At 36.0% G+C, this 13,756-nt stretch overlaps 1 protein-coding gene across 7 annotated transcripts in view; it reads left to right on the top strand.

The window, feature by feature from the left end:
• PTPN3 (protein tyrosine phosphatase non-receptor type 3) overlaps positions 1 to 13,756 on the top strand; it is a 163,842-nt gene that overhangs the window by 112,964 nt on the left and 37,122 nt on the right. For all 7 annotated transcript variants that reach the window (XM_068671158.1, XM_068671157.1, XM_068671159.1 and 4 more), the window contains 4 exons: positions 9,108 to 9,131; positions 11,305 to 11,503; positions 12,436 to 12,513; positions 13,355 to 13,411. In XM_068671158.1, coding sequence (XP_068527259.1) covers positions 9,108 to 9,131; positions 11,305 to 11,503; positions 12,436 to 12,513; positions 13,355 to 13,411 — 358 coding nt within the window. The remainder of the gene's footprint in view (positions 1 to 9,107; positions 9,132 to 11,304; positions 11,504 to 12,435; positions 12,514 to 13,354; positions 13,412 to 13,756) is intronic.

Raw genomic sequence — 13,756 nt, 5'->3', positions numbered from 1 at the left:
GAAAATGAATTATGGGGAACAGTTCTTAGTTTAGAAGACTTGAAACATATCAATTATTAATATCATCTTCAATTTCTTCTTCCACTTATTAAATATATTGTACTGTATCAACATGTCAACACCTAGAACTGTTTCCTGTTAAGTAATTAAAATAACCATGCTGGACATGAGGGCCAAGGATATTTTTTCATTTATTGTATTGTTTCCCTGAAGAACACAGTGATCGTTTTAAGAATGGACTTTGAGTGAACGTTCTACTTTCTAAATACAATTTGAGGAATATCCTACAGGTTGTGGCTGGAAAAAAAAAAGACAATTAAAAATTAGAGCGAACTTTGAACATAGGCAAACTACAAAAAAACAGGGCAAGCTTGTCTTTTGTTTTGTACTGGTGTAGCTAGACTGCTCCTGCTACCCAAATTATCTAAGGTACTATCATATTCGAGTACAATTTGAGGCTGAGCCATAGACAAAAGAAGCAATTTTTCTCTCTCAGATTAGAGTCTGCAGAAAAGATTGGAGCTATTACATACATATTATAGACAAAAAAAATTGCTCTAATCCCAAAGGAACATATATTAAAGAGAGCTTTATTCACAGGGAATGAATAGGTTTGCTTTTCCAAGCCAAGCCATCTCAAATCACAGCTGCATACAAAACCTGTCATTAAAGACAGTGCTGAAGAGGACTTCAAGAAGACTTTTGTTTAGTCCAGGGCTTCCCAGCCTTTTTGAAGAACACTTCCCTGTCAATTTTTTCTCCTCTTGCTTGCTGTGCTGCTGTCCGTCTCATCTGACTGCTGCTGCCACTGCAAAGTTAACACTGATGCATGCATGGAGTCTACACTGACACTTCCCAAGCCTAATAGGTTGCTTTGTTGTTATACCACACTTTTATCATTGCTGTGCTGCCTCACCAGTTCAGAACAGGTAATTTAGTCTATCTTCTGACTATATCGTTGCTAGCTATGTTCACCATATTTATCCTATGCCTGCATACATACATGTATATGCATTACTACTATTATTTTGTTTTTCAAATGATTACAAGAATAATACTAAAGTAAAACATACTATTTAGTAAGTGTGCTTGTTTGGTAACTGTTTTTGAGTTAAAATTAGCTTTCCCTAGTCTTGACTTGAGCTTCCCTGGAGGTGTTTTGCTCTTCTTGAAAGATTTGCATTTTCTTCACGGAAGCACTGCTGTTACTGACTTGCTACACATCTCATTTTAAGCAAGATAGAAAATCCATTTTTGTTTTGTTATGTTACATGTCTTCAGAAGTCTTTAAACATTGAGGTATACATTAGAGAAGAGCTATGAATATGAAGGTTTATGGCATCCCTTTAAGATAGATAGAAAAAAAAATATATGGATTTATTATTTCTAGGGTCTGCTGAAAAGCTGCTTTAATTTTTTTTTTTTTCTCCTGAAACTGTTTGTGTCGTATCAACAGGCTACCAGACATGAAACTATCCTGATAGGTTGATTTATGAAATGGGGAATCTTGCCTTTGGGAAAAAATGTTCCATGATAGATCTCTATTATGACTCGTTATTTCTAAAGGCAGGCTGATGGAGTTGTGCAGGGAATTCTTTTCAATTGCACTTTTCTTCTTTTTTTTAAACCTGCTATGTACCTGAAGATTATCACTGTTGCAGTCTTTTTTCATAAGGGTACCCTTGCAGCTTCCAGATTTGGAATGAGGAAAACTTCTCTGGTAGTGAAGAACAAATTATTACCCATTTGTCTTTCTGTGACATTAACACAATCTCTATGCTGCTGTGTCATTTGAGGGCAAGAGGCTATGGTAAAAATTAAGTAGTCCTATTGAATTATGATATTGTTTCAAGACTGTGTTAGGATATTCCAAAATAGCTTCAATTTTATTAGTAACCTTCAAATCGAAGTATTTAGCTGGAGCAATAGATAGATTACATTATGGGATCATAATCTAACATGCTTGATCTTATCAAGATTGATCGTATCAAGAAACTAATTTTTGTCTTGACACAGCACTGTCCATCCCCAGTGTAAAATCTGTTTCTCAGTATTGACATCTATTAAAAAAAAAAAAAAAAAAAAAAGGTAGCTGATATATGGGGAATGTCAACTGAATATATATCATACCCAGTAGTTCATGTGTAAGATCCTTCAATGCTGATTTGAAAGAACCTGGCATATCTTTTGACTTCTATTAAGTAAGAGAAAATTAAAATGACTAAAATGAGTTTGCTTGTTTGCTCATTTTGTAGATGTAAATGGTTTGGTAATACATATTTTAAACACTTTATGATCTTGAAATCCCAATGGCCAGGGGTTGACATAAAAAAGAAAAAAAGGATAAAAAGAGGCTTTTAACTGAGTAGTATTTAGGGAGCTTTGAACTTCATTTTTGCACACAGTTTTCTTTCTTTTTTCTCCCTTCTTGCCCCCAACAGTATTACACTGGATTGTTAGTGCCTTAGGTGCGACATTAATGTTCACACTTACGGTGAAATGGAAAGCGGAAGTAAATGGTTGAAAAAGAAAGGAAAAAAACGGTGAAAGCCACTGTTTTGTTGAATGTTCTTAACCTCAGAGGATCCATCTGTGGGAAGGTGCATGTTTTTCAGCCTGTGACTATGAAATGGGAGGAGTATCCTCTACTCATGCCCTGGTAGTATATTTAAGTTTTTAATCCAGCTCTGTGGGAAGACCATGTCATTGTTACAAACACCCACGCTTCCTCCTTCACTGAATGTTGTATCATTAAAGTTAGCTGGTGTTTCTTTCAGAGATGGCAAGGCTCTACAAGTGAAAGGTTAGTGAAAGAAATGAAGTTTTTAGTGGTTCAGGGTAATGTTATTCATGTTATTTGTATGAGACCAATTTGTCCTCTATGTGAGGAGCAGAGTTTTTTTGACCTTGAAAATTTGGGTTTAATGGCTTATTTTTTTTAATGTATCTATACCCCTGCTATAGGTTTGTTAATGTTGTGTATGGATTGTTAATGTAGTTGTTGCATGCTCTTCTAAAGCCTCGTTCATGTTTTTGAATACACCTGAGTGCATGTTAGTAAGAATGTATAAATTCAACCACATGTACTAGGTGCTATTTTAGAGAAAAAATAACTGAGTTACTTTGAAAAGTATCCCAATTAAGCTGTGTGGAGGGTGTTAGTTAAACTATTCGGTTTCTCTTGTTCCCTGTGTAATGAAATAAACCAAGGCTTTAGTCTGTTTGCACAGGAGCAACTGATTCAGGAGGGTTTTTTTCGAGTAGGCTCTGCGGCCTAACAACAGATTAGCTTCAAAACTCTGTTTAATCTGTGTTTCAGACAGAAGACTTGTAAAACACGTTTCGAAGAGACATTCAAGCTCATTAGAGCATAAGTCAGAAAAACTGACAGATGAGGCCTAGTATAGATCTTGTACTTATATTTAAAGACTTACTGTTGATTAATCAGCAAAATAAACCTGGCTAATTCTTCACAGATGTGAGAAGAGGCAAAAGGTTGGAGTGAGGAAATCAGTTGCACATTTAAGTTATACTACCAAAAGAGGTTTATTAAGAATATGGAGTCAGTCTCTTCTTGGAAGCATGCAGCAAATATACATGTGAGATGTTGGACCCAAGTTACCCAAGGAAGTGCTGAAAAGACACATAGAAAATAAAATTCATGCTGAGCTTGGTTTATCCTTCAAACATATTCACATAAAGGTTGAGGTGTTTCTGCCCTTGGAGAAATTAAAATCTGAACAGACAAAGACCTGAGCACCTATATCTAACTCAGTTTAGATGACCTCCCAGGCTCCTTTCCAACCTAAATTACTTCAATTCTATGATTCTACTTACTATAAATGCAACATATTCCTGCATGAGCTTTTTCCTTAGTTAAACATGCTTGCCAAAGCTATTAACCTCTTTAACTTACAATCTAAAACTATCCTTTGCTGGTGATGCAGAAGGTATAAAGGCTACAGTCCCAGAGTTGGAGGGGAAGGAAGCAAAAGGTTGAGCTAGTATGCAAAAGGAAATTCACTGACATTATGCTATGAATTTCTGGAAGTGTATATATGCTCCTAGTGTAAGTGTGATGTATCATCTGGCAAAGTTATTGCATTGAAAATAGATTTCCTGCACTTAGCCTGCATTAGGTCAATTCTTTCAGCTTAATGTTTTGATAAACTGTAGCCACTTAGTGAGATTTGGTAAACTTGCTATGGGAACACATCATTATTTTAACTAAGATATTCATTCTTGTATACAAAATTTTTAAAGTGCTGCCATTGATGCAAGTGCCCTTCAGATGTATCCAGCTAAGTTCCAGTAGCTACTACCTTGGTATAAAATTGCAAATAGTTTTAAAGAACTTAATTTAAAATGCTTTTTTCCTCAGTCTTTAATCGTATACAACCATGTTTAATTCCACATTGTTACAAATCCCCTGCACTTCACAAGTCTTTCGTTCATGTACTTCAAACTTTCTTAAGGAAGATGCCCTCCTATGCAAGGCAGTGGATCTCAGAACATTTCCATTTCATTTCCCTTAACCTTGTCATGCCATCACTTACCATTTGCATCCTCTTCATCATTGCACTTGAACACTTTTCTGAGTCTTTCCTATTGACTAAGTTAATTAAATGGTTTATAGTCAGTAGAGGAACTGAAAGAATCTTTTCATCGGAAATGGAAGCAGCTTATCAATGTGGATGTTCGCAGCTTATAGAAAATCACTGAAACACTCATGTATACCGTGAAGTCCACAAGTTTTCTCAGTAATGGCATTCAGATGTACAGCACAAAGAATCCATGTGGCCTTGCACAGTTTTTCTGTTCACAGAAATGCTGAATGTTAACTGTGCAAGTCATTCTGTAGGTAAACTTCTCTAAAAGGCAGCAAAACATGATGCTGTAAATATCTCCCAGTTAATTGGTTCATGAATAATGAACCTAGTTTAAATGGTGAGTTCTCAGAAAAGAGATAAATGGAAGTGCTGGCGTATTCAGTCTCCCCACCCCTGCAGGTGTTAGGAAGAAAAGAAGCTTAAAGAACTTTAAGAACACTGCAAGGGCAAAACCTACAGATGTTTCCTTCAGTTGTTTGTAGAGAGGGAGTTTTGCTACAGTTCTATTGTTTCAGTTGTCCCTTTTCTCTTGGGGTTTGACTTTAGCTTATCATCATCAGTTCTCAGAATAGCAGAATTCTCTGGTAGGGCACACAACTGTGGGAAGGAGGGGTCTTTCCTTGAGACTTGACACAAAAGGAGAGTGGGATTTTCACAGCAAAGTGTTCTATTGTAAAGATCATCGCTGACAGAGCAGTCCATAGTGAGTGAAAGATTGAAATAGCATCTTTTTAGACATATTGTGGAGTAAGGAAGAGGAATCACTTGTAGTTTTCAAGTGTTGCTTGCATGTTAGCTGATCCAATGGAAAGTTTAATCTCCTTGCAAGGAAGGTCCCTCTTTCTTGATGAAAAGGTTGATTGGTTGGTCTGGTGAGTGTTCTCTTTTATTGACTTAAAATATGGGGCTTGTTGCATGTTGTGAAATAAGGAAGATAAGTTAGTAAAACATGGAGTACAGTATAGCCAGAAAAGATGATCTCAGTATTCCTGTTCAAAGTACTTTGTCACACTGGTGAATAATTCACTGCCAGAAGTAACATTTCATTGAGTTGCAAAGATAAAATTCTGCAGCTATAGCTTGCTGTCCTGATAAGAACTTTATGAATGAATACACAGCACTGATATATCTTGTAAGGGTTGGATTTGGTCTTTTTCTAGTTTAAGTTTTTGGTTACCTTTTTATATTTTAAAAGGTTGCAGAATGATTCAGTAACTCCTTCAGATGGATATGTTTGAATTAAAGTACAATAATTCAACCTATAAACCTTCAGCAATATTACAAAGAATTATATTCCACATTTAAGTCTCCAGATATTTTATTAAGATAATTGAGAATCTGCTGTGTGACTATATGAATGGAAGTGCAAATTGTGTTTTTGTCTCAAATAACCTGACTTCCCTGTGTTAGGGATGGGAGATATTATATTAAAACAGGGACATTGTATCAGAATTTTATGTTACGTAGGCTTTTGTTTGTTTGTTTTAGGAGCTTTCAGATGGGTTAACATAACAGCTTGAACTCTACAAAGAATTTGGTAATAGAGCCATATCTCTTCTGTGGCACAGCATAGAAAAATACAAAGCTTTATTGTTCTTTCCCTCTGAAGGAAATCAATTAGCTCAAACTAAAATAAATTCTATGATTCTTTATTTTTAGCATGACTTCCAAAGGAAATAAGGCTTATGTCATCGTGTTGCCTGTCTGTGTTCCTTCCCACTTAAGAAAGTCTGGACAACTGCAGTCACATCTAATTTGGGGATGGAGCTTTCAAAGATGCTAACTTTGTTTTTTATGAGCTTAGTGAAAACTGGTGACTAGGTAGAAAAAAAGCTTGTTCTTATCTTCTGTCATTGAGTAATTCCATTATGAGTTCATTATAAGTCTGTACCTCTTAGATAGGCTGCTCAGGCAGTGTGTGTGTGCATGGTGCCAAAGGATCTTTTGTACTGCTGGCAGTTAGGGAGTACAAGTATTGTGAGGATTGCAAACAAGAGAACTGAAGGTACTTGTGAGAGCATGGGGGAGAATGTCAGTGGGATCCCAAAGGTGGGGCATGAGTGCAATAAAGAAAGATGAACAATAGTATTGTTGTGTGTTTTTTGTGGGTTTTTTTTGTTGTTTTTTTGTTTTGTTTTGTTTTGTTTTTAAAAAAAGTACACACAACCCAAACTTCCACAAATTCTTATTGAATCAGGTTCACTCACCATCTTTGCCTCTCAGGGAAGAATTTGTTCATCTTGTAGAATAAGGAAACTGAACTAGAATGAACCTTTTATTTCTACTGTAGTTTTTGCTGAAACATAGTACATGATTCTTAATATTAAGGTTGTTTTAGAAAACAACATTTGGAAAATCTAACTGTACTGTGAATTGCTTCCTGTAATTTGACAATTCAGCTCTGCACCCGAGCTGAACTGCTTGTTTGTATCTTTCCAGCATGGAGTTGTATTGCTTAGGCTTTTTGGTTGCTACTTACTAAATTTGTAAAGCTCTGTTCTATCTGCCATACAGACTTTAATTTGCAAGCACTTTTTTGGGTAACCTTTACTTTCAAATTTATTATAGTATCATACTTATTATTTTAATTGATGTAATATGGTTTAACTCACTGCTTCAGGTGGTTTCTGATGAAGCTCTTCAATTGCTTCAGAAAATGCTCTATGTTATAACTTTTGATACTTTTCCCCATGTAGAGCTGCTAAGTTTTTGAATATATTTGCCACACTTAAAAAGCTATCTAATAAAACAGACAAACTGTAACATGATCTCATTTTACAATCTGACAGTTAATTTATGTCTTCACTGCTGAGTAATTATTGTGATGAAATGTTTAAAGGAAAAACAGTAGTAGACAGTACTTAAGTCCCATTCTTTTAGTAAAAAGCTGTGCTTATGTTTGTTGGTCAACTGAATTGAGTAAGATAACAGTTTTGACAGAGCACTTTATCAAAAAAAAAGCCATAATTTGTGTAGCTAGGTTACTAAATTCAGGAGAAACTGGCAAAGAAATACAAACTTGAGGCAAGTCATTGCTTTGCTTTGTGTGACAGGGAGTGATATATTCATATGTGGCTTTCACCAACAAATTTTCATGTGATAAAGCTTACTGTAAGGCAAATACCTTGATACCTTGACAGTTTTAGCCTCCAGCTGTGACCTTCTTCTGGAAAGGAGGCATCTTTTGGGGACTGTTAGTGTTAGGTCAGAGGTTGGACTCGATGATCTTGAGGTCTCTTCCAACCTAGAAATTCTGTGATTCTGTGATCTGAAAGGGTAATTGTGGTGAGGGGCTGCTGTCCCAGCAATGCACCTGAGTATCAGGGCTTGTTCTGAGCAACAAAGTCTTTCTGTTTCCTGAGGTGTTCATGACAAGTTTGTGGAAGCAGAAATGGGAGAGGAGTAACTGGATTGTAAAGGAACTGGACAGTCAGCCTAAGCAGAGTGGACTATAACTTTCCTTAATTTGTCTCTTTTGCATGTTTTATAGAATATAAGAAAGCCAGAACTGCTCCCTAATATGATTAATTGCTTCTATTTCCAGCCTCTATACTCCATTTCAGTTTTTCATTTAAGTATGTTTGAATAAATGACAACTTCAGAAGTCCCAGAACTGCTAATTGTTGGTGGCCATGCGAGTCTTCTTAGAAAGCATCACTAAATGTTTGCGTGATTTTCCAATACTTTTCCTAAGCATCAGTTAGCCACTTCTGAAAACAGAATATTGGGTTAGATAACCAATCCATCACAATGTACTGGTTTTTGCACATTTTTTTCCCCTCCTCAGTTTAAGCAAATTGGTTCTTCTAGCACAGCAAGTTTTACAATTACCTAGATTCTTTCACTCCTGGATGTGAGCAAAGAGCAGACTTTATCCACAGCAGATGCTGTGTGTGAATGTTTTCTTGATAATGCTTGAGGACTCTGTTATAATCAGCCAAGCTGATCAGCAAAGAACCCTCATTAACTGCCTTTCTTTTCTGTGCTGGATTGTCCTCACCTGTGTAGTCACTTCTACTTTAGCTATGCTTTGTGTTAAAATTCCCTGTCAGCATCTGGTCTGCTCTTACGCTAAGTGGTGCTTCTGAAGCAGCCTATGCTAATTTCTCGTTACCTACATGTAAAGAAATATAATCAGTGACATCTTCAGGCAGTGTGATCCACAGCTAAAACTTCCTGAAATGCTGTAGCGTGTCCTGTTCAATAATTGCCTCTGTAAGCTCCAGCGTAGTTGACGTTTCAGTAGCAGATGCGTTGGCTGTCGTTGGGCTTGTGCCAGAAGTGGAAGTGAGTAGTTAGAACTGCCTGGTGACTTTTTTGTTGAGTGGTTCATAAATGCCATAATTGCCTGATTCAGACCTTCTGCACAGGATTAAGTATTCTTTAATTTTCTGTGAACACACCTTTTGGCTTTCATACAGGCATTTTTTTTTAATTAGAGTTTAGTTCCTGTTTTTCTGAAGATTTAACTCATGTTTATTTACTCATTTTTAACAGGTCATCGGAACAAGAATCACCAAAGTGAGTTTTCTTTAAACTTTCTATTATAGATTCCTTAGCTTTAAGCTATCTAACAAAATACATAAATTATTTTTTCCAAGTACTTATTTTATAGTTTGAAGATCAAAATGGATGTGTAAACCAATGAATATTATAAAGCTTTTTTATTAAAAAATAAGATTTTGGATCAGGATGTGGGAGGTTTTACTTCCTAACATGACCATAAGTGCTGTTAACAAAATAATAATAATTTTAAACTGTTCAGTATAACCTTTTGTAAAAGTTTACTGATGCTAAAATCTGCTGGTAATCTTATCTCGTGACTTTATGTAGTGCCAGGAAGCACTAACTGAAGTAATTTGTCATGTTCTTCTGGTGGTGTTAATTTTTTCTACACTGGAAGATCATCAGGAGCTATGCTCTCAAGTTGCAAGTGCATTTTTTCTTAATAACATATGTTCTGAAAAATGTATTATGATGTGTTTACATATACAGTGTTCCTGCTTACTTAACAATGACTTCACAGAAATAATGAAAACCTCTTGGAAGCTACCAGATTTAAAAAAATAATCATAATAGCATAATTCTTTTATTTATTTTTTTTAAGTGTCATTATTGTTTGCCAAAGTATTTTCAGATTATTGAAAGAGCCAAGTGAATCATGTCTCCTGAAAAACATTTCCTGTGGTAACTGAAAATCCTGCAAATGTTGTACAAACCATTTAATTCACATTGCCAAGAACATGTAATAAAACTGAGCATCAGAAATATTAAGGCAAAGCTACGTTTGCCAAATGACGTCTTTCAACATAAGTTGTAGTCAGATTTCTACAAACTGAGAAATAAGTGTTTGCATTATTATTAATGTTTGCATGTCCTGTATGTTAAAAGCCTACATTACGTTCCTCTGTAGTGTAGTTCATTGACAGCTAGCAGTGGCCCCTGGGAATGGTTCAGAAAAGCTCACGTATATATGAATAGAATTGCACCAGAGCAGAGACTGATGTTGGAATTCACAAATTCCAGTGCCAGGGTTTACTTCTGATACTTCCTTTCTTTGAGGATTTGATGTTGCTTTTAGGTATGGTGAAGCAGATAATGAATCACATACACCCTGTAAAAAAACTAACAGCACATGCTTCCAAGGATCAAATGTACTTCATTTCAGTGTTGGGTTGCCCAGTAGCAGTGCTGAGTATTGCTGCAAACTGTCCTACCACTGAGCATCCATGATGCAAGTACAAGGTTGGTCTGCAGTGTGGCACACCTCAGTTTGTGCCATACACAGCACAATATGTTAATGCTAGGACACTGTGTCTAAGCTGCACTGAGCTTTCCCAACACACAAATTTTCACAAAGTATTGTGTAGTTTTTGTGAAGGTGGATCTTTTAGTATGTATGGTGAGTTTGATCTAATTGAAGAACGATTTTAGTTGTATTAGAGGTCTGCATTTCTTCCCCTTCAGAAGAAATAGCTGTAGCTGAGTGAACATTTGAAAGGTCATGGGGCACTAGCAGGCAGCTTGTCCAATTCTAAGATCTGATGTATTCATTTACCTACTGTTTTCTTTTTTTGTTTTTTTGCATCGTTGAATTTTAAGGTTCTTGACCCATTAGTTCAGGTCTACACTTCCATTTAATTCTGGGTCCTTCTTCATGGCTATAATTACCTTAAAGACAGAATATAGTACTGTTATTAGACCTGTCAAGGACACTTCATTTCCTATTTCTCTGACAATTTACCGTGGCTTTTCTGCAAACCACCTTCTCGCAGAGAGATAAGGTTGAGCTGGCACTCATGTGAGTGGAATGAAAAAGAGTACTGTGCAAAAATGAGTGGAATCACAGTGTACAGTTTTCATGGGTAGGACTGGAGTGCCTTTCCCCTGGGGCTCAACTCTCATTTCCTCCACGTTACTGTGATTTCCTGTACCACTTCAGCAGTACCTTTCACTGCTAACCTCCAAATAATTTGCTAAAAATGTTTCTGCTACTCAGTTTTGTTTTGTCCCTTCTTCTGGACATCCACAGATCAAATAACTGTTACTTTGAATGGCAAGAAGTGTTAAAATCCAAGTATGAAATTGGCTTGCTCTTGGAATCAAGCAGTACGTTTGCATGTTTTATGCTGTTTAACATAAAAATCTGGATAACAATACCTTCCTAATATTTATTTATCTTTCTTAAACGAAGGAACGTATTGGGAAATAGTCCAACTCGGAATTCTCTGACCCATACCTCACCTAAAACCTTGGCTCAGTCTCCCAATGGAATTGGTAACATTTCTGGCTCTTACCCATTGGAAGGGGTGGATAAACACTTCTTAGAAACGTATGACAACATTACAAAAAGTAGCTCAACAGAAGATTCCGGTCAGTACTACTGTGATAAGGTATGTTCAGTTGCATTCTTTTAAAGTCAAAACTGGTGCTAAATGTAGCTTTGAACTGTAGATTTAGAATCCACATAAATTGTGATTATATCCTGGGATGAGCGTGTTTTATGCGGTAATAGGAATAAATCTTCTTGCCTTATTCAAACTTCTCTAAGACTCTACATAAAATATGAAAGGCAAACCTGCCAACTACGTTGTTTTCCCATAGTGTCCAGGCTTCTAGCAGCATTTGTAGGGAATCTCTTAATAGAATGGGAATCCTTGCATAACTCGAGTGGCTATATGACTCAATAGCAGACACAACTCTGCTTTATCCCAGGCATCTCCTCTCTGGGATGGCTAAAAATCATGCTTTCACCAGGTGCCCTGTGCTAGCTTTATGACTGCAGATCATTCCTCTCCTTTTCTCCAGCCTTTTCCAGAGGTGTGCTTAACAACTTTCTAACCTGCCTGTCCAGTAGCTGCCACCAAGTTTTAATCATTCTGGCTTGTTGATCTCCTGCAGAAGATATCGTGTACCCTTTTAGGGGAGAAAAGTTGAAGAAAAAGACGTAACTTCATAATGCTTAGAGTAAAAATGCTTGAAGAGTGTTGTACCTATCTTTTTTTTTTCCTTCAGTCACCTTTAGCAAGGACAATACGTTGAAAAATTTAATAGGTATCAATTGGAAAAGTTAAAATGAGGGTAACAGTGTTAGTGCAGAAAAAGCATAGAAAGTATCCACAATTATACATGCAGCTATTTTTACATTTAAAGGTTACGATTGTGAGTGTATTCTTTAACCTTAACTTCTTCCTTTTTAAAACACGGATTTACATAGAGTATTCTTGTTCAGCATGTCTACGTTTGGATACGCTATATTCTTATTTGCTGCTGTCTTGTTTTAAAAACTAGAAAAGTTTGATGTTGATTTTTCTGTATATTACAGAATGAACTAATTGAGGGAGAGTTACTTTTGGTGAGAATCACACCAGATGAAGATGGGAAGTTTGGATTTAATCTAAAGGTAAAACACCAATCTTTTGCTTATTTTTACCACCACCATTTTTACGTAGCATTATGAATTTAGCATTATGAATACATTTCATTTTTAATGGGCATGATACATTTCGAAAGCAAACTACCTATTTTGCTGCATAAATGTGGACTCCAAAATTTAATTGAAGGTATTAATTTCTGGAAAAATTTGCTTCTGTATTATAAAACAAGTTAAATAGTTTAGTTTGTGCTATCTTACTGAATATACCCATAAAAAATCACATCAGAGAGATGAAAATCAATTAAGGAAGAAAATTGAAATAAGTATGGATTTCTGCGTAAATTTTTGACATCCCCTCACTGAAATTCTATTTAAAAAGATAGAGTAGTGTAAACTAGCCATAATATCAAAATCAGGGTCAAATTTGATCATTTTGCTTTAAGCATTTTATTGGTGGAGCAGTGGTAGAGCTTCATGTAAAGGGAATAAGGGAAGGTAGCTGTCTGGAACTTTGCTACCTGATCTCTTGCAAGTTCATCACAATATTTAAGGATACTGTCCACCTAGTAAGTACAAATGTTGAATTAGGCTAGGTCGAAGAGTAGGATTTGAGTAATGGTGCATTTCATCTGTTTATTACCTGTTAAAATGTATGGGCAGGCAAAGACACTGGTTTTAGTTAACTGGAAAAAACACACACGTCTCTTGACATTCACTCATCAAAATTCAACCTAACTGACTTACAGTGATAGAACACTAACTTTGTAAAAATAAAATTAAAATAGGCAATTGCTCGTTTACAATGCTTATGTTTATAATGTATGTATTATAATGATATTATTTATGTCATTATTTACTTGACCTCTAGGGTGGTGTAGATCAAAAAATGCCATTACTGGTATCAAGAATAACTCCAGGATCACCTGTAAGTAAATTCTTACAATTTTTAATCTCTCATTTATTATTTCTTCCACCAATGTCTAGTGTTTACTCATAGGAATTTGGAAATACACAACCAGTATGAAATAATAGATGAGCTGGGGTTTTTTTAGAAATTGATTTGACCGGTGTTTTCTTGAGCTGTGGATGAAAAGATTGGGAATTGCTGAAAGCATGTTTGTTTCCCCTATCATCTCAAAAAATGCATCTTAAAATGGCTCTGGAAAATGGAAAATGTTTGAAGAGGGGCAAAAAGGACGGTTGAAGATGCAGAACAGAAGTGAGTAGTCTGGGCCTCAGCAGCCAAGAAAAAAAGAAATGATTTCAGAGA

Source organism: Anas acuta, chromosome 2 (assembly GCF_963932015.1).
Source record: "Anas acuta chromosome 2, bAnaAcu1.1, whole genome shotgun sequence".
In the NCBI taxonomy this organism is placed as follows: Eukaryota; Metazoa; Chordata; class Aves; order Anseriformes; family Anatidae; genus Anas; species Anas acuta.
The sequence above is the reverse complement of the archived record's forward strand: the minus strand, read 5'-3'. Positions and strand labels throughout refer to the sequence as shown.